This window comes from Rattus norvegicus, chromosome 16 (assembly GCF_036323735.1).
Source record: "Rattus norvegicus strain BN/NHsdMcwi chromosome 16, GRCr8, whole genome shotgun sequence".
NCBI lineage: Eukaryota > Metazoa > Chordata > Mammalia > Rodentia > Muridae > Rattus > Rattus norvegicus.
This window is the reverse complement of record NC_086034.1, coordinates 19201522-19224817: the sequence shown is the minus strand read 5'-3', so window position 1 is coordinate 19224817 and position 23296 is coordinate 19201522. Positions and strand designations below refer to the sequence as shown.

Genomic DNA, 23296 nt, shown 5'->3' with positions numbered 1-23296 from the left:
CCCTGAGGCGAGCGCGCTCCTCCGGCCGGTCTCGCGGGTCCATTCATTACGCTTGAGCCCGCACTCGGCCGGGCGAGCTGGGCGTAACGGCGAGCGGGCTTCGGGCCTCCACAGGCTCCGTGGCTGTCAGTCCCATATACGGGGAAACGGAGGTGCAGACGATTAGGTACCTTGATTAGATTTCAGGACTAGCTGACCCGGAGGAGACCCTGCTGTTAAATGACAGAGAGAACAGGGGCGCCCTACAGCTTTCCCAGGGCGTAGGGAAACGGGGTGATGGTTATATAAATGACCAGAAGGGAGGTTTGCCTCTTGAAGTGTCGTAAGGCAGGCAGGCTGTCACTGATATAAATGCTACCTAATTTTTTCCTACATAAAGTGCTCTCACAATGAATGCCCTGCTGGTCAGGCTCAAGACTAGGATGCCTGACTCGGTGGTTCACTTCTCCAAGTCTGCTTTTTCTCCTGTGTCAACCTCTTTTTTTTTTTTTTTTTTTTTTTGGTCTCAAACGGAGTATGATATTTCACCTCTGTAATCCCAGTGCCCAGGAGGCAGAGATAGGGTGGATTACACTTTCAATGCCAACCTTGGGGTGTGTGTGTATATACCCACACACAAAGTTTTGAGGCCAACCAGAGATGTGTGGGTAGATCATATTTGGAATCCCTCCTACTTGACCATGCTACCAAAACATCAAAAAATAGTAAAAATAAATAAAATGAAAAAGACTGGGTCTCCAGAACGTGGCAGTACACACTGGCAATTCTAGTACTTGGAAGGCAAAAGCAGGAGGATCAGAGGTTTAGTACCTGTGCCAGTGTAGACTACTCTCATGTAGTTGCAAAAATCCAAACAACAACAAAACAAAACCCTCATGCACACAGAAAACTGGGTCTTGCTATGTAACCTAGGCTGAAATATACTAGGTAGCCCACAGGCTTTAAACTTGCAGTGCTATTGCTCAGCCCCTTAAATAGCTGGGATTACATGCTTGTACCACTAGGTCTTATCCTGTATGGGGTGGGGGGAGAAAAGACCAAAAAGTGATATCTGGTCACTGATATTCAGTGATCTTCCTTGTTCTTTATCTTCATCAGAGATTACAGGCACATGTGTCTTCATGCCCAGCTTTGTTTTTCTGCTTAATTTTGTGTATTTCTGGGTACATGGGCACATGGGTAGAAGTCAGAAGATAGCTTGGCCAGATTGGATGCAGGCTGTCTTGTTTGGCCCCTTACTGAGCCAGTTCAGCCCCCATTCCCCTTTTAAGACTTTGTGATAGTTGCCCAGTGTGGATGCTGGGGACAGAATTGGGGCTCTCTGCAAGAGCAACAAGCACTCGTAACCACTGAGCACCTCTCCAGTCCCTCAGCCCCTTTTGTAAGTTCTCACTATAGTCTCGTGGCTGGCCTCGAACTGGAAATCCCATTGCCTCAGCTGGAATCACTGCCTGCAGCACCACACCCAGCTCCTTCTGTGCTTTAGGGACTCAGCTCTTGGGTGGGTTGTTGAAAGAAGCAAAAGAGATCTTGCTCTGAGACTAGCCCAGAGAATCCAGTTGCTAGCTTATTGTCCTCGTGTGAGATGCCACTCACTCATCCAGAGAATTTTCAGAGGTGAAATGAGCTCTGGGAAACCCTTCTCTAAACTGTGAGTCAGAGCGGTCACACCCTTCCCAAAGACTCTTCTAGGATCATCTTCCAGTTCTCTGGTGTGGGTGGTGACTTTTGACCTGAGGCAAGCTGTCTTGATTAGTGTGACTTCTCTCACTATAGGAGAGAGAAACATGGCAGCAAGGCGGATGGCACAGGAATCTTTGGACACCGTTCTACAGGATAAATCTAAACGGTACGGGGATTCCGAGGCTGTTGGTGAAGCTCTCCATCTTAAAGCTCAAGGTAAGTTAAGATGTTTGGCCTGTGCAGGAGGAGCTCTGTGGACTCTCATTCATTGGGTACAAGCTGAGCTGCTGTGAGGAGATCCTTGCGGGATTTGTCAAGAGGAGATCGTATTTTCTTGTGGCCCACTTGCCAGCTAAGTATGCAGAAGGTACTGTTGTCAGTAAGTAGAGTATGTCAGCCAAACATCATCCTCACTAAAGAATTTGAGCATGGCCTTACTTGTGCTAAAGCACATATTCTGCCACTGACTATACCCCAGCTTCTACAAATGGGTTCCTTTGTGTGTATATGTGTGCACACCACCTAAAGCAGAGGGCAGAGGACACTGCAGAAGTTGGTTCTCTCCTTCCACCATGTGGGTTCCAGAGATTGAACCCAGTTATCAGTCAGGCTTGTGGCAAGGGCCTTTACCCACTGAGACATCTCAACAGCTGTCCTCCATCATCACCCCCTTTTTTTTTTCTTTTCTCTTTTTCAGAGCTGGGGACTGAACCCAGGGCCTTGTGCTTGCTAGGCAAGCGCTCTACCACTGAGCTAAATCCCCAACCACCATCCCCCTTTTTAAGACAGTGTTTCTCAGTGTAACCAGAGCTGGGTGTCCTGGACTCGACTCACTTTGTAGAGCAGGCTAGCTTCGAACTCACAGATGTCCTTCTGCCTCTGTCTCTGCCTCCCAAGTACTGGAGTTAAAGGCATGTGCCATCATGCCTGAATGGCTGCCCCCCTTTTTAAGACACTGCCTGGGCTGGGGATTTAGCTCAGTGGCAGAGCGCTTACCTAGGAAGCGCAAGGCCCTGGGTTCGGTCCCCAGCTCCGAAAAAAAAAAAAAAAAAAAAAGACACTGCCTGGGCTCCAGCAAAGTGGCTGTACTGAAATCTTAGTTCTTAGTTCTAAACCACAGCTTGTGGTTTGCTATGGAGGTAGCCTGTACAAAACTATAACTTACTGAAAGATTTGTTGTTTAAAAGTTTTTTTTTAGCTTGATTTAGTTTTCCTGTGTAAACTTTATAGATTACAACCTATATCAAAAGGTTGAACATGCCACGATACTGAAGTGCCTGATGGGTCTTTGGGGACTCCTCTGAAAGAGGTCATGACCCACAGGTTCAAAAACACTGCTTCATGTAGTTCTAATTGACATGGAGCTTGCTATGGGATTAAAAGCCTGGTTAATCTGTTTTTTGTTCTTGTTTTAGGGTGTGGGTGTGTATGTGTGGTGGGGGCAGAGGGAGACACAAGATGACTCAATGAACCTGAAGCTCACCATTTATTTCGGCTAGACTGGCTGGCCAGTGAGCCCCTAGTATCTACCTGACTCTAACCTTAAGTGCTATGGCTGCAGCTTGCACAGTCATGGCTGACCCTTTTGTGGGTGGTAGGAATTTGAACTTAGGTCCTCTTGCTTGCACAGCAAGCATTTTTACCGACTGTGCCTCTCTCAACACATCACATCTTAATTTCCTCAAGAAGACTAGTGAGGGCTTGTGTTGTGATACATACATAGTAAGGAGCCTGAGGCAGGATGGTCCCTGTGGGTTTGAGGCCAGTTTGGGGTATATATCAAGGCCCTGCCTCAAAAAGAAAGAGAAAGGAAAAACTGATTGGCAGAGAAACAATAAGCCTTACAGGGTGCCGCGTGGTGTTGGAACAACGCTGTATGGGTGTTAGTCATCCTTTTTTTTTTTTTTTTTTTCGGAGCTGGGGACCGAACCCAGGGCCTTGCGATTCCTAGGTAAGCGCTCTACCACTGAGCTAAATCCCCAGCCCCTAGTCATCCTTTTTTAGGCTTCTGCTCTATCCTGGACATTTCTCTTTTCTGTAAACCTGGCATAGAAAATGCCTGGTGCAGCCACGATTCCTCTTTTTAAATTTTGTTTTGTTTTGTTTGTTTGTTTTTGGCTTCTGAGACAGGGTTTCCCTATGTAGCCCTGGCTGTCCCAGAACTCACTCTGTAGAGCAGACCGGTCTGAAACTCAGAGATTCTCCTGCCTCCCTTTGCCAAGCTGGGGATTAAAGCCATCAGGCCATCACTACCTGGCTCTGTTCTTGCCTCTTAACTCTGCTACCTTGACTGCACCAAGACCACAGTTAGGACCCAAGGTGATTTCCGTTTGTTTCTTGCTGGTGGAACTTCATGTCTGGCCCCACCCCTTTAACACCAGCTACTGTCCCTTCGCACATGATGAGAGTGTCTTAGGATGATATTTCCCTCTGTATTCCTGCTTATTGGATTGCCCTGCTTGGCACCCACCTTCTGCCAGTGTATGTATATGCATGGGGGTGGGGTGGAGGGTGTTCTTTTTCTGAGCTCAGGGTGAACTCAGGACCAGATATCTACTAGATAAGAGCTCTGCCACTGAGCCATCCTTCCCTTCAGTAATGGCAGTGCCTAATGTGTACACTTCAGTAAGAGCTTACTGAAGACAGGAACTTGTATTTGCCCAGGAGTGTGGATTTTTGTGTTTTCTTCAATTACTTGACTACCTAGTAACGTGTTCCCTTTCTTGCTCTTTTTTTACTGGGGAGGGGGAAGGTGTGCGCGTGTTCGTATTTATGTGCATTCATGTGGGGATGCCCAGGGTAACATTTGGTATCTTCCTCAATCATCCACCACTTTGTTTTGCTTTTTAAAGATGTCTTTTATTTTTAAGTTATGTGTTTGCGTGGGTGTGTGTACCTGAGTGAAGGTGCCAGAAGAGAGCATCAGCTCTCTTGGCTGAAGTTACAGACTTGAGGCTGTGTAATTTGGGGAACGGAGCCCAGGTCCTCTGGAAAAGCAACAAATGCTCTTACCACTGAGCCATCTCAGCCCCACCTTGTGTTTTGGATACTGGGAGCTTGCTGATGTGGCTGATTGGCTAACCAGTGGGCCCTGAGATTTCCAGTCTCTGCCTTCCCACCACTGGGGTTACAGACTTGTGCTGATATGTTAATGTGGGTCTTAAGATGGAATACAGGTTTTGCTTGTCCAGGCTAGCCTTGAAACTCAGTCCTATCTCCCCTCATCTCCTCAATGTTGGCCTTCCAGGTGTTTGTTACCAGTACCTTTTTGTCAGATTTTTTTTTTCTTTTTTTTACTTTGTTGTAGATTTTGTTTTAAAATCCAAGTGCAAGAAAGATGCCTGGGGCCTGCTGCCACGACGGACAGCTTCTGGGGCAGCTTCTTGCAGTGTTTCTTTCTGTGTGCAGGAGAGACTGCAGCAATATCTGCTCACCCTTACCCTATCCCTGGGTGACACTTCACTCTCCTCCACCACAGCCTTACTTAGTGTGACTTCTACCCCTGCCTGCCTCTGTCTCTGCTTCAGCCCCAGAGACAGGAGGGTTAATGCCAGGCAGGTCTTTCTACCACTTTGGGGCCAGGGATCAGGTGGTTGCCTGTTCAACGTTGTGGTGGGGGTGGGTCAGGTTGCTGCTGCCTTCCAGTGGCAATTTGGGACAGGAAGTCTTGCAGGAGGCAGAGAGAGTGGCACCCTCTGTAAAACTTGTGAGAAAGTAGTGAGAACTCTGAAGTGGGCTAGGTACGATGAAAGGTCCAGGCCTATAAACCAAGTCTCTTCTCTAAAGAGTAGCTAGCTAGATTGATGGTGAACTCGGGAGCCTATGTCTGATGCTAATATGTGCCTGAAGGGTTCCCCGCTGTCCTGTCTTGGCCAATGGCCATAACAGGCACCAGGTAAGCACAAGCCTGGTGCTTGCAGACATGTCCTTGGTGCCCATAAGACATGGGTGTAGTTCTCAACCTTCTGTGTACCCAGATGCCTCTGGGAACCCCAAAAGAGTTGTGAACAGGGGCTCCCATACTCCTGTGTACCCAGATATTGCTGGGAACCGTGACAAGTTGAGAATGAGGCCCTGAAGACCTGGGATGAGCCCATGCTGTGGGGGATGCATATGACTTACTCAGGGTGGACCTAGATAAAATTCCTTTTGCAGTGCTCGCTTCGGCAGCACATATACTAAAATTGGAACAATACAGAGAAGATTAGCATGGCCCCTGTGCAAGGATGACACGCAAATTTGTGAAGCGTTCCATATTTAAAAAAACAAACAAACAAAAAAAAAAACCCAGAGACCTCAGACTGTGAGGTAATAAGAAATATCAAAAAAACAAAACAAAACAAAACAAAAATTCCTTTTGCAGGACTGGAGAGATGGCTCAGTGGTTAAGAGCACTGGCTGCTCTTCCAGAGGTCCTGATTTCAATTCCCAGCAACCACATGGTGGCTCACATGTAATGGGATCTGATGCCCTCTTCTGGAGTGTCTGAAAACAGCTATGCTGTACTCATATACATTAAATAAGTAAATACATTTTTTTCTTTTTTCTTTTTCTTTTTTTTTTTTTTTTTTTTTTTTCGGAGCTGGGGACCGAACCCAGGGCCTTGCACTTGCTAGGCAAGCGCTCTACCACTGAGCTAAATCCCCAACCCCTGTAAATAATTTTTTTTTTAAAAAAGATTTCTCTTTTTAAAAAAATACCTTTTGCAGGAAGGGATGCCTGGGAAGGGAAGTTCATTGGGTAAAACTCGGGGGCCCTTGGATACCTTATTAGCATGGAGAACTCTAGGCTCTATGCTACATGACAGTTTGTCACAGTCCTCTTATTGTGGTCACATCCTCCAGGACAGGAATCTGGCCAGGAGCTAGTTTGGACTCCTGCCATTCTCAATTATAGTTTTATCAGGGTTCTGAACTTTGCTACTACTTTACAGGTTCTTCTGTCTGGTGGCCCAATCCATTGCCCCACACATGGGTTTCTAGCCCCTATATAGTGCAAACTTAGAAGATGCTTCCTGGTGGTGGTTTGGAGAGACGAAACTATGTCTTATCATTAATTATTATGTGAGAGCCTAAGAATTTAATCGGGGGGAAAGTGTGGAAGAGGACTAGGATCCAAATTGGCGTATTTCCCGACCTTCGCTGCTCTCTCGGCCCTTCCGCCAGCCTCGATACCAGGGTGTATCTCCCTTACTTCATCCCTGAAACAGCCTCTTTAACCCGTTTAAATGAGAATGTCCTTGGCCCAGAGAGTACTGCTCGCCTGGCTTTTCACACTGCTCTTCTTCATCATGTTGGTGTTGGAACTGGATGAGAAGGCACCCTGGAACTGGTTCCTCATATTTATTCCAGTCTGGATATTTGACACTATCCTTCTTGTCATGCTGATTGTAAAAATGGCTGGACGGTGTAAGTCTGGCTTTGACCCCCGACATGGATCACACAATATTAAAAAAAAAAAGCCTTGGTACCTCATCACAATGTTACTGAAGTTAGCCTTCTGCCTCGCACTGTGTGCTAAACTGGAACAGTTTACTACCATCAGTCTCTCCTATGTCTTCATTCCTTTATGGGCCTTACTGGCTGGCGCCCTAACAGAACTTGGATATAATGTCTTTTTTGTGAGAGACTGACCTCCGAATACATCATCTCATTTATGTTGCTGTTCAACAAGCTCTACAGTATTTTAAATCTTTGCAAGTTTCAAGAATAACAGAACCAAGGGAAAATACCAAGTGTAGTCTTAAACTACTATAAAACAGGATTTGTGCGGCATGAACTTGTAGCCAACCCAAAGCTAAATTATTGAATATTCGAGTTGATATCTTTATTATCCCTGTGTAAATAAAGCTTGTTTCTGACCTCATTTTTCCACATGCCTCCTCTTACCTTGTGTATAGTCAGAACTTGATGTAAATACAAAGTCTTTCATTACATAACTGCATATGCCTTTACTAGACTGTGGCTCTGTATAAACAAAGTAAATATGCTTTTAAATTATGAAGTAAAAAATTGGTTATGGAAATATCTTAGGAATGCCCATTCATGTTCCAACTCAACAGTCTCGGTGTGGCAGTTTTGTATAGGATGGCTCACTTTGAGCTTTCCCTACTGCTTAAGATGAGTGAGCTGCCTATTACTGCTATTACCGAAGTCAGGAGCCTACTTCCCACTCCATCAGAAACCAGTTATGCCAATTGTTTATCTTGGAAATCTCAGACACAGTGCCTCATTCACTCTGAAAGTGTTCAGGTTTGAGAAACTATGTGGCTACCACAACAAGGTACTTAACCAGTGCCGATGAAATCCAGGCAGCAATACTTCTGAAAAGTTTGGAAGTGACACACTTCAAAACCTGAAAATAAAACTATTTTGTTTGAAAGAAGAAGGAGAGGGAGAGGGAGAGGGAGAGGGAGAGGGAGAGGGAGAGGGAGAGGGAGAGGGAGAGGGAGAAGGAGAAGGAGAAGGAGAAGGAGAAGGAGAAGAAGAAGAAGAAGAAGAAGAAGAAGAAGAAGAAGAAGAAGAAGAAGAAGAAGAAGAAGAAGAAGCAGCTTCCTCAGATGAAGAAGAAGAAGAAGAAGAAGAAGAAGAAGAAGAAGAAGAAGAAGAAGAAGAAGAAGAAGAAGAAGAAGAAGAAGCAGCAGCAGCAGCAGCAGCTTCCTCTTCATATGTAATGGCATGGTGGTATCTGCATAGCAAAGAGGCACTCATCTTCCATGTGTTTTGAATCTTCCCAAGTACAGCCAAGAACTGTGGGCAGCAGTGCTCCCTGCTGTTGTATAGGGGGAACGCTGGGAAAGGCCATCCTGTGAGTGCAGGTGCAAGTTTCCCATGTATTTTTACTCTGGCTTGGTTGAATGCATGGCTGCAGTTCTCAGTGGGTCAGTGCAGACTAGCCAGTGGAGAGCTGGAGGGGGGAGGGGCACTATAGGCATTTTCCTTATGGTGTGTGTGTGTGTGTGTGTGTGTGTACACCTGTGTCCTCGGTGTGTGCAGTCATTCCCCAGGCATTTTCCACTTTATCTATTGAAGCTATGGCTCCTCCTGAACTTGGAGTCACCAATTTTGGCCACTGTGGCTGGCCAGTTTGCCTCAGGAATTCCTTATCTCTACTTCCTGAGAATGGGACATTACAGGCAGCCATGCCTGCTTCGTTTTTACTGTGGGTTCTGGGGATTTGATCTCAAGTCCTTACACTTGCATGGCAAGCACTAAGCCATCCTGATGCCTCTCTACTTAATTTAAACAATGTTAGAGCAAACTGTTTACTTGTCTAGAGTGCGGGCCATTCCCTTGCAGTCCATGTTGTAAAGTGCCTTCTGTCTGTCTGTGGCCATCTATTTCAGATCTCTTACGGACAGGCTCCAGAGCCAGAGCAGATGTCTATGAGGACATCCATGGTGACAGCAGGTGCTCTGTCAGCGGATCTGCAGTGTACTCACTAGACCTGGGAAGAGAGGGTCTGAGAGGTGACATGTTTGTGGGACCCTCCTTCAGATCTAGCAACCAGTCAGTTGGCGAGGACAGCTATCTTCGAAAAGAATGTGGCCGGGATCTGGAACCAGCCCATACTGACTCCCGGGACCAGAGTTTTGGCCATCGGAATCTGGGACATTTTCCTTCTCAGGACTGGAAACTTGCGCTCCGTGGCTCTTGGGAACAAGACCTGGGCCACTCAGTTTCTCAAGAATCCTCCTGGTCACAAGAATATGGTTTTGGGCCCTCTTTGTTAGGAGACTTGGCCTCCTCTAGGCGGATGGAGAAAGAAAGTCGGGATTTTGACCTGGACCATCCTGGAGAGGTGGACTCTGTGTCTAGAAGCAGTGGGCAAGTCCTGGCCAGAGGCCGGTCTCTAAATATGGCTGACCAGGAAGGCACTCTAATAGGAAAAGGGGACACTCAGGGCCTGCTTGGAGCAAAGGGTGTTGGGAAGCTTATCACACTGAAAAGCATGACCACGAAGAAAATACCTGTTGTCAGTCGTATTACTTCCAAACCTCAGGGCACTAACCAAATCCAGAAAGCCGCCCCAAGTCCTGATGTGACTGTTGGGGCAAGTCCAGTGCTGGATGAAATCCAGTTCGCCGCTCTGAAGATTCCCTTGGGGATGGACCTCAGGACCCTCAGCTTCCCTAGAAGAAAGCTGGGTTTTGATGCCATAGACAAGGCAGATGTGTTCTCAAGGTTCGGCATAGAGATCATCAAGTGGGCAGGGTTCCACACTATCAAGGATGACCTCAAGTTCTCCCAGCTCTTCCAGACTCTGTTTGAACTGGAAACTGAGACCTGTGCCAAGATGCTGGCCTCCTTCAAATGCTCCTTGAAGCCAGAGCACAGAGATTTCTGCTTTTTTACCATCAAGTTTCTAAAGCACTCTGCTCTGAAAACGCCCCGAGTTGATAATGAGTTTTTAAACATGCTTTTAGACAAAGGTGCTGTGAAGACCAAAAACTGCTTTTTTGAGATCATCAAGCCCTTCGACAAGTATATCATGCGGCTCCAGGATCGGCTGCTGAAGGGCGTTACGCCCTTACTCATGGCCTGTAATGCCTATGAGCTGAGTGTCAAGATGAAGACCCTCACCAGCCCGCTGGACCTGGCCGTGGCCCTGGAGACCACCAACTCTCTTTGCAAGAAGTCTCTGGCACTCTTAGGCCAGACCTTCTCCTTGGCTTCTTCCTTCCGGCAGGAGAAGATCCTAGAGGCTGTGGGCCTTCAAGACATCGCCCCATCTCCAGCTTACTTCCCAAATTTTGAGGACTCCACTTTGTTCGGAAGGGAGTACATAGACCACCTGAAGGCCTGGCTCATGGCCAGTGGCTATCCCCTCCAGGTCAAGAGGGCTGTGCCCCCAGAGCCCCGAGAACAGAAAACCACAGCTCAAACCTGGGCTGCAAGCACTCTGAGCCAAGGTAAGGGTTTCTTTTTTTAAACAATGTTCTCTCTCTCTCTCCCTCCCCCCCCCCTCTCTCTGTATGTAATATTTACTTATTTACATACATGTGCCTGAGTATGTACACTACATACGTGTAGGAACTGATGAAGATCAGAAGAAGGTACTAGGTTCCGTGGAGCTGGAGTTCTAGGCATTTGTGTGCTGCATAACATGGGTGCTGGGAATAGAACTTGGCCCTTTGCAAAAGCAACATGTGCTGTTACCTGCCATCTTCTCTCTGGAATGTTTATACACCTTTTTAAATGTTGAGACTTAACTCAAGGACTTGATTTTTTTTCCCTTTGTTTTGAGACAATCTCATGTAGACCAGGCTGGCCTCAAACTTCTGATCTTTCTGCCTCCACTTTTGAGTTCTGAGATGACAGTGTGTACTACCTTCCCTACCCCTACTTTCTGAGGTGCCAGGGATGGAGCCCAGGGCTTCATACATGCTACACAAGTGCTGTACCCACAAAGCCCAGTTCCCCAGCTTCAAGATTATTTTGAAAAAGAGACCTATGTGGGAAAGAGGTACAAAACTGCCTGGCCTTCACTAGGAACAATGCATGCATGACCCCGTTCAGCATGGGTTGGAAGTTAGGACTCTGTGTTCTGAAGTACTTTGTCCTAGGTGTCAATGAAGGCAGAGAAAGCAGGACTCCAAAACCCAGTGGATCCTGTGCCCGGGTGGTGGGAGGGGTGGTTACTAGGCAGGCTGTGATTGGGTACTGATGGGTGTCGAGGAGCAGCTGAGTCGTTCCAGGTGGTATTGGCACCTTTCATCCAATTCCTTCTAGACAACAGTCAATGGCGGCTCTGGTGCTGGTCAGGAAGTAGGATAGAAAAGCTGCTTGGTTTCCCTCTCCTCTCCTGTGATCCCAGCATGCTGTCACACCCAACCTTCAGAGGACATGGTACTCATCTTTTCTCTCCTGTGAAGTTACCTCTAGACCAGGAAGTGTCACTTTTGCCCCTGCCCTCCCCTTTATGGATCCCTGATTGCACCAGGTAGCAGATGTCCCAATACAGATATGTGACCACACTACTTCTAAAGAAAGGTTCTTTCCAGAAGCAGGCTAGACGCATTTCCTTTCCCATCCTCAAGTGCTGGAGGAGAAATGAGGACAGCAAGCACTGGGTGCTATGGGAGGCAGGGCTACAGGGTCAGACTTACCCAGCTCTCCAGGCAGGGCCCAGGCACTGCAGCAGCATACACACTGTCCTGAAGGTGCAGCTGCCTCTCCTCTCTTTTTAGGAGGAAGAGGAGGAGGAGGATGTTGTTGTTGGTATTGTTGTTTTAAAGAGTCCTTTTATGTAGCAACCGCGGCTGATCTGGAATTCGCTGTGTTACCAGGCTAGTCTCAAATGCAGAGAGATCTACCTGCCTCTGCCTTTGTGCTAGGTTTAAAGGTGTGTGTGTGTGTGTGTGTGTGTGTGTCCATCTATCTTTAATTGTAATAAGAACAGAAGCATGGGTATTAGGTCCCTTGACTGGGTGAGGAGATTGGCTTTTTGCTTGGGTGCTGGATGGACTCTGCACTCCAGTCCTCATGAGCACCAACAAGGACTGCTAACCACTGGAACAAAGCCCTTATTTGTCTTTTTTTTAAGTTGGGATTCTTGATATGTAGCCTACACTAGTTAGTCTCAAGCTTTAAATTCCCTGCCTCAGTTTCTCCATATGCTGAGAGGACTGATATCTCAGCTTATCTGAGTTTCTGCCATACTTGCTACATCATGACACTGATCATGTGTAAATGACCCCACTTTTCCCTCAGGGGCTTCCATTGTCTGGTAGTAGTAGAAGTTTCTGACACTTTGCTCTGAGTGCACAGCTGTGTGGCCAACCATAGGACTGCCCAGCTGCTTCAGCTAGTGTCACCTGTCCTTCTACAGATGCTCAGTGCTCATTGAGCTTGGCATGATGGCACAGGCCTGTCATTCTAGCCTGGGCCAAGAGAGACAAGATGCTGTAAGACCTTGACTCAGAAAGCAAAAGGGATGCTGAAGAAATGATTCAAGAGTTAAGAACACTAGCTGCACTTTCAGAAGACCCATATGCTAGCTCACAACTATCTGTAACTCCAGGTTGTCCAATGTCCTGACCTCCATGCTTATCAAGCCCATAAGTAGTACACAAACATGTAAACAAAACACTCATACACATAAAATAAAAATTAAAAAACTAAAAGAGGACATGATAAGGTGGGTTAAAGGCACTTGCCACCTAGTATGACAACCTAAATTCAATCCCTGTAATATTACTATATTGCCCAGGCTGTTTGGGAATTCTTGGGGTCAGACAGTCCTCATGCTTGACCTCCTGAGCTGTACCACGGGGCATACAACACTAACTCTGCCTCTAGCTGCATCTCACACGCATGTTTTCTAGGTTGATCCTGAAGCAGTCAGAATTTAAGCAGTGGCAGTGTAGTACAGTGGTAGTGGATGCATGTTTAACAGCTCCTCTCTGGAGTCTGCACCTAGCTCTATGCAGCCCAGTGACTCTCACTACTTCTGGCTACTGTGGGACATCTTTCAGCAGGACATTTTCTTCCTCAACCAGGCTTTCCTCTTTTCAACACCAGTGTTTTATGATTAAGGTTCCAGCTGCTATTGGCCTTGTGGATTTCTGCTGCCTTCCAGTTCTCTGTCCTGTTCTCCAGGTCTTTGTGGTTCACCATTGTTTTACAACATCCATTCTGTATATTGCAGCAGTTCCCCAGCGGGCAGATCACAGGGTGGTGGACACCATTGACCAGCTTGTCATGCGTGTCATCCAAGGAAGGCTATCTCCCAGAGAGAGGACACTTCTCCTGCAGGACCCTGCTTACTGGTATGCATGGTTTTTTTTTTAAACCATTTTATATTTTTAAGGACATGTCCTTATTTAAGAACTAATTATATTATGTGTGTGAATGTTTTGCCTGCATGTATGTCTGTGTACCATATTCATGCAGTATCTGAGGAGGCTAGAAGTGTGTATCAGATTACCTAGAGATAGTTTTCAGCTGACTATTTATTTATTTATTTATTTAAGATTTATTTCTTGGGCTGGGGATTTAGCTCAGTGGTAGAGCGCTTACCTAGGAAGCGCAAGGCCCTGGGTTCGGTCCCCAGCTCCGAAAAAAAGAACCAAAAAAAAAAAAAAAAAAAGATTTATTTCTTTTTATGTATATGAGTACACTGTTACTATCTTCAGATACACCAGAAGAGGGCTCTAGATTCCATTACAGATGGTTGTGAGCCACCATGTGGTTGCTGGGAATTGAACTCAGGACCTCTGGAAGAAGAGCAGCTGGTGCTCTTAACCACTGAGCCATTTCTCCAGCCCCTCAACTGACATTTAGGTGCTGGAAATTGACCTGGGGTCCGCTGGAAGAACAGCAAGTACTCTTAAAGAGTTGAGCCATCTCTCCAGCCCTATTTTATTTTTTGCAAGAACAGTTGAGCACCACTCACCTTCTCTGCTGGAGTGTCCTAGGGTGCAAAGAGACAAGTATCCCAAAAGCACGTGGTAATAAAGGGAGTTTTATAGCCCTGGGAGGCAAGAAGATCAGAACTGACAACCAGCCTAGACTACAGGATAAAGACTCTCTGAAAAAGCCTAAGGCTAAAAGTGTACCACATGCTTGGTGCTGGAGAGATCAGAAGGTGGCATTGGATCTCTGGAATTGGAGTCATGGATGGTTTTGAGCCACTATGTGATTCCTAGAAATTGAACCTGGATCTACTGCAAGAGCAGGAAGTGCTTTTTTTTTTTTTTTTAAAGATTTATTTTATTTATTATATATAAGTACATTGTAGCTGTCTTCAGACACACCAGAAGAGGGCATCGGATCTCCTTACAGATGGTTGTGAGCCACCATGTGGTTGCTGGGAACTGAACTCATGACCTCTGGAAGAGCAGTTGGGTGCTCTTAACCGCTGAGCCATCTCTCCAGCCCTTTTTTTTTTTTTTTTTTTTTTTTTTTTTTTTTTTTTTTTTTTGGAGCTGGGGACCGAACCCAGGGCCTTGCGCTTTCTAGGCAAGCGCTCTACCACTGGGCTAAATCCCCAACTCCCTTCCAACTCTTTCTTTCTTTTTTTTTTTTTTTTGGTTCTTTTTTTCGGAGCTGGGGACCGAACCCAGGGCCTTGCGCTTCCTAGGCAAGCGCTTTACCACTGAGCTAAATCCCCAACCAAAAACATTCTTTTTTTTTTTTTAAGATTATGTATATGAGTACATTGTCCATATCTTCAGACACAGCAGAGGAGGGCATCGGATCCCATTACAGATGGTTGTGAGCCACCGTGGGGTCGCTGGGAATTGAACTCAGGGCCTCTGGAAGAGCAGCCAGTGCTCTTAACCGCTGAGCCATCTCTCCAGCCAAATGTATATATTCAGGGGTGCTTTTTTTTTTTTTTTTTGGTTCTTTTTTTTTTTTTTTTTCTTTTTTTCGGAGCTGGGGACCGAACCCAGGGCCTTGCGCTTCCTAGGCAAGCGCTCTACCACTGAGTTAAATCCCCAACCCCTCCAGGAAGTGCTCTTAATCACTGAGCTAACCCTCCAACCTCTCTTGATTTTTAAAATTTTTTTTCTTAATTATAAGATAGGATATTAAGTTGTGGCTCAAGCTGTGCTCAAACTGTCTGGGCTGAAGGGACTCTCCTGGCCCAGCCCTGGGTGCTGTTGACTCCACACTGGCAATTTGTGAGTTGGTCTGAGGCTTCCCTTGCTTTACAGATAGAGGCACTGTGCTTGCAGGATGGATAGATAGGATGAGCTGGAGCGGAGATCAAGAGCAGGGGAGGAGGCTGGACAGCCTTAGCTTGGTGAGGGAAGCTGAGACCCCTTGATAAGAAGGCATCCTGGTGGGGTTGGGGATTTAGCTCAGTAGTAGAGCGCTTGCCTAGGAAGCGCAAGGCCCTGGGTTCAGTCCCCAGCTCCGAAAAAAAAAGAAAAAAAAAAAAAAAAAAGGCATCCTGGTATAGAGGTCTAGGGTGATGTCACCAGAGGGACCTGATCTAGAGAGGACTGCCTCTGCCAGAGACACTGGGCATAGCCTAACAGCTGATGGTCACACTAGAGGTGGCAGATAGAAGCCATATTTGGTAATGTGTGGTGGAGGAGCTGACTTTGAACTCTGGCATTTCTCCTGCTTTAACCTCTACTGCTGGGGTGGCAGGTGAGACGAGCACAGAGGTGTGTAGCCATGCTTCTCTTTGTTGCTGACTCTCTTATCACTTGTCATTTGTAAGGGAAGCAGGGCTCTGGCTCTGCCAGTTGTTCCCTTGGCCTTTGGGTAACTGTCAATCACTGTTACAGGGACTTTTCAGTTGTCACCTCCAGTATCAGCAAAGGGCTGGGTTCAAAACCGTTGGGTCCTAAAGTCTGGGTGTTTGGTGCCCCATGCAGACCAGTGTTCTGTCTGCATGAGACACGTCACCTCCAACACACGGTTTGCTCCGAATTTTGAGAGTCTCTGTGTAACCTGGGCTGATCTGGCACTTGACATCCTCCTGCCTCAGCCTTCCCAGTGCTGGGGTTGTATGTGTGTGCCACCTCATCCACAGTCTTGTGTGCTTTACATAGTCTCTAGCTGGAAGCACTGGCAGCAGTGTGACGTGTCCATAGCTTCATTGCGAAAGGGCAGCGGCAGCAGGGCTGTCCTTCTCTTCCTGTTACATCCAAGCTCAGCTGACGACTCAGCAGCGAACCTGATAGTAGAGGGCCAGCCATGACAGTTGTCTGGGTTTTCGCTGTTGCTGTTTTTTGTATTTTGTTTTTGTTTTATGAGCTGGTGAATGCCAGGGTCCAAATGGAGGACACAGTTCCCATTCCTTCTGTTCTTTCACAGACAGCAGAGATTTGACATCCTTGTACCTGAGGGAGGCAGTGAGGTGACCATCTCAGCCTAGTTTATTCAGCTGTCCCTAGTACATTTGTGGGTGTCTGGGACTCCCCTCAGTCTTGCCACACCTCCCTCACTGGCACAGGGAAGCTCACAGAGCACTGGACCGTCTGGCCGTGTGAGAGGCGTGGTGCTGCAGGACAGTGGAGCCTGTAGCTTCCCAGGCTCTGAGCTCCCTCATGGCTGCTCACCAGAGTGGAAAAGGAATCCAATAAATGCTTGATTGCACACCTTTAATCCCCGCATTCTATAGACAGAGACAGATAGATCTCTGTGAGTTTGAGGACAGCTGGGTCTACGTTGTGAGTTCCAAGCTAGCCTGGGCTACATAGTAAGGCTATCTCAAAAACAAAAAACAAATGAAAAGATAATGTTTCACCAGTAGTGGTGCATTCTTTTAATTCCATCACACTGGAGGCAGAGGTGGGGAGATCTCTGAGTTCAAGGACATCCTGGTGTACAGAATGAATTCCAGGACAGCCAGGACTACACAGAGAAACAAAAAAAGAGAATGCTCATTTTGTAGTCCAGGCTGGCCTTGAATTCGCTGCAGTCCTCCTGCTTCAGCCTCCCCACTCTCTGCATCCAGCTGAATCACAGCTCCTGAACTCCTGGGGGCACCCGGGCAGCAGAGGGCAGCTGTGCCTTGCTGCACACGCTACCGCTTTCATAGTGCTCTGCCCCTTGTCTGCTTGGCAGGTTTCTGTCTGATGAGAGCAGCCTGGAGTATAAGTACTACAAGCTGAAGTTGGCAGAGTCACAGCGACTGAACCACAGCTGGCCCATCGTAGAGCGGAGGCCCACGCCAGCACAGTGTGCAGTGCGTGCCATGCTGTATGCACAAGCTGTGCGAAGCCTCAAGCGCAGACTCCTCCCATGGCAGCGCAGGCGGCTGCTTCGTTCCCAGGGTCCTCGGGGCCTGAAGCCCAAGAAAGCCACCACTGCCCAGCAGATATCCCTGTCCTCAGGCACTCGGCTAAAACACCATGGCCGACAGGCCTCTGGCTCCTTGAGGGTAAAGCCACCACCACGGGATTCAAGTGATGCTGCCCAGGACTGCCTACCAGAGCCTGCCAAACCCTGTGCTCAGCCCTCCAGCCCTGGAGCCTTGGGCCCATCTCCTCAGCCAGCAGCAGGGGATGACTCGGAAGCCCTGCCAGCCTCTTCTCGATGCTCCTCTGCTAATAGTAGGTGATCACCCCTACCCCATTCTGTCCTGTGCTCATCTGGGTCCCTTGGGGTGGTAGGTATCGGGGTGCTAGGTGTTCAGTAGTCTGGAGCAGATAGCAAGCTAGAGTAGTCAGAAGAACCTGGGCAGGATGGGTACATGGCTGCACTGTCCTTCATATTCCTCCTGACATAGTGCTACCCAGGTCCTTGGCTGGGCACCCTCATGGGCTGCTGATATTGGGGTAGCCAGGCCAGGCCTGAGTCTCTATCACATGTGCCACCGTTAACTCCACATGTGCCAGAGCACTGAGGTAAAAGTCATGTGGAAAAGGACACAGTTTTCAGAGAACCTGCACGCACAGTCTTACTGCTTTGCTTGGCATTGGTTGTGTTTATGAGAGGTTTGAGACATGATCTTTCCATGCAATTCTGGAGCTCTCTCTGTAGACCAGACTGGGCTCAAACTCACAAAGATCCATCTATCTCAGCCTAATCTCAGTGCTGAGATTAAAGGCATCCACCACCATGGCCTGCAAGAGCTTATTTTGTGGGGCTGGAGGGAGATGGCTCAGTGGTTAAGAGTACTGATTCTCTTCCAGAGGTCCTGAGTTCAAATCCCAGCAACCATATGGTGGCTCATAATCATCAGTAATGTCAGTAATGAGATCTGATGCCGTCTTCTGGTGTGTCTGAAGACAGCTACCACCTATAGATAATAAATAAATCTTAAATAAATCAAAAAAGAGCTTATTTTCTGTAAGACAGAGTCCTGTAGCTCTGGCTGGCCTGGCCAGGACTGGGGCTGGGACTTAGAGCCACTGACCTGCTCCATGCTTATCTTCATGCCTGGCCTCTACTACATTTTCATCCTGCCTGGGTTGCTTACAGCATCTAGCAGCACCCACACTACATGAGGCTGGCGGTTGTAGGGCACACCTGTCATCCTAGCACTTGGAAGGGGGGACCCAGGAGGACCCAGACTTGCATGGTCAACCTCACCTATATGAGACCTTGTCTCAAGTAAGAGAAATAATTATTCCTGTATTATTTGGGGTGGGCAAGAACGTGAAGTATGAGCAGAGGCAGTGCTTTCTCTTTTTTTTTTCGGAGCTGGGGACCAAACCCAGGGCCTTGCGCTTTTGCGCTTGCTAGGCAAGCGCTCTACCACTGAGCCAAATCCCCAACCGAGGCAGTGCTTTCTAAGTGTCTTCATTAGTCTGGGTTCAGCAGTGCTAGCCATTGAGTGCAAGGCCACAGGCCTGCTGGGCAGACACTCACCACCAAGCTGTGCCCCAAGAGCATCGCAAGTATTTCCAACCTGGCCTGGGGTCCAGGTACTGCACACCCTCCATGGTATTTTCTTAGATGCCTCTTGTGCCACTCTGCCTCTGTGCAGCTGCACTGCTGATGATACAACCCCTTTGGTTACCGCCAGCTTTCCTTTCTGGCCCAGGGGTCCCTGCCAGCTTTAGGTGGGGACATGCGCAGACTGCACAATGCCCAAGCCTCACCATAGACCACCCACACTTCTTTGCTCCTCACTGACTCCAGCAGTGTCCTGAGCTGTTGGCTGGATGTCTGCTGACCTAAGCTTTGAGAGTCTGAGCCGAAGATTGGCAGCCTCTTGGCTGAGGTGATGAGGATGATGGCCATTTGCCTGTTCCCCACAGCCAGCCCAGGTGTCCATGGGGCTGCTGATGCTTCTGCCACAACTGCCTATCAGCTAATTGTGACACAGAGAAGACTCCAGAGTCACGTGGTACAGGAAGGACCAAGGGCAGGCAGCTTGAGTCAGGCTAAAGAGCCACAACCACTGCTTTCTGTTTTGTAGTGGATGCAAAGACCATGGAGACTGCTGAGAAGCTGGCCAGATTTGTGGCTCAGGTTGGCCCTGAGATTGAGCAGTTCAGCATAGAGAACAGCACTGACAACCCTGACCTGTGGTACGTGCGTTGGACTCCACCACACCCCATAGCCCACATGCTGGGAACAGGCAGGATGGGTTCCACCTTCACCAGAGCCTGGCCCAGAGCTGGTGTCTGTTGGGTCAGCCTTCACCCAGATCATCAGGAAATGCCTTGCCCTCTTTTCCATCCACCCTCACACAAAGAAAGAGGGCTGGGTGGTACCCCAGCGCATTTGTGCATGTGCCTCTCAGGTTGTCTAAGAAAAATCCAGAAAGCACCCCTGAACAGCCACAGATGCTGTGAAAACTCTAGCCTGTGGTGGAAGGCCTCCATGACAAAGATGCTCCTAGGCTCCTCCAGAGAACGTATGAGACCTCCCCACTTCCCCCGTGCCCATGTGTTCCCAGGACTGAGATTGGCACTACTGGGTTTCCTCCTACTTGCTGGAGAGCTGTGTCGTGGTCTGAGTGAAAATGTAGTTGGATATTTGGCTGTGTGCAAGAGGCCTGCTCTGTCCCTGGTGCTGCAGTAGAGTACAGTTAGAAACCTACAGGTTTGAGCCAGGGCTGGAATTAAGTTAATATATTTCTTGCCTGACTTGCACCAAGCCCTAGTGTCTGTCCCAAGCACTGCATAAGCCACAAGATGTTCCATCCCCGTGTTGCTAGCACTTAGAAAGTGAAGGCAGGAAAATCCGTAGTTGAATGTCATCTTTGCCACATAGGGAAGTTGAAGTCCTGCTTCTAAAAGCACAGACCAGAAGGATGGAGAGCAGGCAGGATGGACAGAAGGCAGACAGGCCGGCTCACAGTTGTAAAGAACTTATGGCTCCAGTATAAAGAGAGCATGCTGCTCTGGCTGGCTGCCTGGGCTTGGTGTATGCGCAGTGTCCTGCACTCGAGCCCTGGCCCAGGCTGCCTCCTACTCCCGGGAGAGCCAGTGTACCATGCTCAGAGTCACATCCTGCTTGCTGCACACATGTTCTGTCAGGGCTTCTGTGGTATCTCCTGGGTCTAATTCAGTGAAGATTACAGTTTGAAAAGAAACCTTGCTGTTCGTTTGTGTTTACATGGTTTGTTTACTTGGTGGTGGACATAGGCAGATGTGAAGATCAGGACAACTTGCAGGAGGTCCTGGGCTGTCAGGCTTGGAAGCAGGCAATGCCTTTATCCACTGAGCCCTCTTGCTGGCTCTCCAGAGTGTTGGGATTAAAGGCGTGTACCACCGCACTGAGCTGGAATTTTTAATTAATCTATGTTCTAACATACCAATCACCTAGAGAAGACCCATTACCCTTCTCAGTAGCAGGGAGCCATCTTGTTTGTGCATCTTTCAGTTTCTGAGTTGCTGAGCACTTGCCCACTTAGCATAGCACTGCAAAAATGTTTCCAGGCCCCTCTCCTTTCTACCTGCATATCTGCCCTCCTGACTGGTTTTGGCTCCCCTGCCAGCCTACAGTCATTAATAATACTTCTTTTGTTTTGTTTTGTTTTTTGTTTTTTGTTTTTTTTTTTTTTCATAATACTTCTTTAACAGTGCTGTCCAGTGTGTTCATGAAGGAAACACCTTGACACCCGCTGACCCCATAGCCATTCAGCTCTGCCCCCCAAACCCTTTGTGCCAGCCAAGCTCAGCATGACCCTGTATGCTCCTCCCCACCCCGTCTCTTACCTCTTCCCTCCCCAGGCAGCTGCTCATCACTGTCCCTCTCAGTCTACTTGCTAGAACTACTGTGTATGAGTGTGCCTGTGTGTGCTTTTATATGTGTGTGTCCATGAGTCTTGGTGCACTTGCTTATATGGACACACAAGGAAGCCAGACACTGAATGCCTTCCCCAATTGCCTTTCCTCCTTAAGTTTTTGTTTATTTGATGTTTGAAGATTTATCTTTTAAAAATAAGTACATGTGTATGTGTGTGAGTTTATATGAACTGCATGTATACAAGTGCCCATGGACTGCATGTGTGCAAGTGCCCATGGAGACTAGAAGACAGCATTGGTTCTACTGAAATTGGAGTTACAGGGTGTTGTGAGTCTGGTGTAGGTTCTGAACCTGGAATCAAGTCCCCTGTAAGAGCAGTACACCTCATTATTAGTGTTGCGACATTTACAAAGTAGCTTCTGTAAGTATTTTTATAGGGAGATTGTGGAATAAGATACTAGGCCCTGTGTTCCGGCATCATTGAAGAAGGAGAGACTTTTTGTGGCAACTTGTTGCTATCTTGGGGACAAACCCTGAGGTCAAGAAAAGCTGGTTCTTGGCGCTGAAGATCTAGCTCTGCAGTTAAGAGCACTGGCTGAGGGCTGGAGAGATGGCTCAGCAGTTAAGAGCACCTGACTGCTCTGCCAGAGTTCCTGAGTTCAAGTCCCAGCAACCACATGGTGGCTCACAACCATCTGTAATGAGATCTGATGCCCTCTTCTGGTGTATCTGAAGACAGCTACAGTATATTTATATATAATAAATGAATAAATAAATCTTTAAAAAAAAAAAAAAAAAAGAGCACTGGCTGATCTTCCAGAAGACTCTGGTTCAACTCCCAGCAACCACATGGTGCTCACAACTATCTCTAACTCCAGTTCCAGAGGATCTGACACCTTCACGTAAACATACATGCAAGCAAACACCAGTACACATAAAAAAATAAGATTAAAAGGAGTCATCAAAAAATTTTAAGAAAAAACAATGGCTGGTTCTTAGTGTGCCTGCAGGCTGAAGAGCACTAGCTCCCTTGGCCTTAACTTCTGTGCTTCTCACTCAGCCTTTGCACCTGTGTATGAGCTTCTGGTGCAGCTCAGGCAGCTCAGACCCTCTGTCCATTTACTTTATTTATTGTGTGTTTGCTGTGGGCATTTGTGGAGGTCAGAGGAACCAGGTTCTCAGTTCTGTGTGCAGCAAATGTTGTTATTGGTTGAGCTGTCTTGCAGACTTCTTCCTTTTCCTTTTTATTCTTCTTTTGAGTTTGGTAGGGATGGAATGGGGCTGCATCTTGCAAGTTGCAGAAGCATCTTGTCTTGACAAACCTCAGGATCATCTTGTCCTATCCAGAGAAGATTATTAGATTCAGCAGTCCTAGTCCTACAGGAGTCTGAACATTCTGTCTCCCATTAGCTGCTCTGTGAACCCATAGCAGGGTTATGGGGTGGCCTGGCCTCTGTCCTGGCCAGGTAGGAACTTTATGCTCCTGCAGCTCAGCAGTGCATTTCCCCTTAGGTTCCTGCATGACCAGAGCAGCTCAGCTTTCAAGTTCTACCGAGAGAAGGTGCTGGAACTGTGCCCATCCATCTCCTTCCAATCCACGGGTGAGGCTGGGGACTCAGTACAGAGTCCCACAGCTGGCAAGGAGGGTAAGGGTGAGCCAGAGGAGGGTCGCCCTGAGCAGGAGGCTGCACTGGAGGGCTCTGAGGTGCTGCCTGAGGAGGAAGAGGAAGATGAGGAGGAAAGCGAGGAGGACGAGGGCGGAGAGGAGACCTGCACTCTGACACCACAGACAGGAGCTGCCAAGTGTCCGGGCTCTGAGGGCAGTTCCCCTACTGAAAGCATCCCTGGAGAGGGGGCCAGGGAAGACCAGGCTGGCACCCCTGGCCTGTCACAGGCCTCTTCTGGCAGCTGCTTTCCTAGGAAGAGAATCAGCAGCAAGTCGCTGAAAGTTGGCATGATCCCTGCCCCAAAGAGGGTGTGTCTCATCCAGGAGTCAAAGGGTGAGT

The 23296-nt window shown here is 47.9% G+C and overlaps 2 protein-coding genes and 1 non-coding gene across 12 annotated transcripts in view; all 3 read left to right on the top strand.

Annotated features, from left to right (window-relative positions):
- Sugp2 (SURP and G patch domain containing 2) overlaps positions 1-23296 on the top strand; it is a 31455-nt gene that overhangs the window by 547 nt on the left and 7612 nt on the right. For 6 of the 10 annotated variants that reach the window (XR_010058302.1, XR_010058298.1, XR_010058299.1 and 3 more), the window contains exons 2-7: positions 1777-1899; positions 9029-10594; positions 13333-13453; positions 17211-17698; positions 19513-19624; positions 22803-23290. Coding sequence is in view for 5 of the 10 variants with exons in the window: in XM_063275503.1 (XP_063131573.1) it covers positions 1788-1899; positions 9029-10594; positions 13333-13453; positions 17211-17698; positions 19513-19624; positions 22803-23290 (2887 nt within the window). In the remaining 5 variants the exon portion in view is untranslated. Of the gene's footprint in view, positions 1-11; positions 167-1776; positions 1900-1926; positions 2051-9028; positions 10595-13332; positions 13454-17210; positions 17699-19512; positions 19625-22802; positions 23291-23296 lie in introns of those variants that run through there. The other 4 variants (XM_063275504.1, XR_010058301.1, XM_063275506.1 and 1 more) reach the window with 4 other exon arrangements.
- LOC120097646 (U6 spliceosomal RNA) lies at positions 5838-5944 on the top strand. The gene has a single exon (XR_005495193.1). It is a non-coding gene; the product is annotated as a U6 spliceosomal RNA (small nuclear RNA).
- Positions 6772-7546, top strand: LOC100361056 (transmembrane protein 60-like). The gene has a single exon (XM_006252979.5). It carries the CDS (start codon positions 6911-6913, stop codon positions 7313-7315), a length of 405 nt encoding a protein of 134 aa, XP_006253041.1. The 5' UTR covers positions 6772-6910; the 3' UTR covers positions 7316-7546.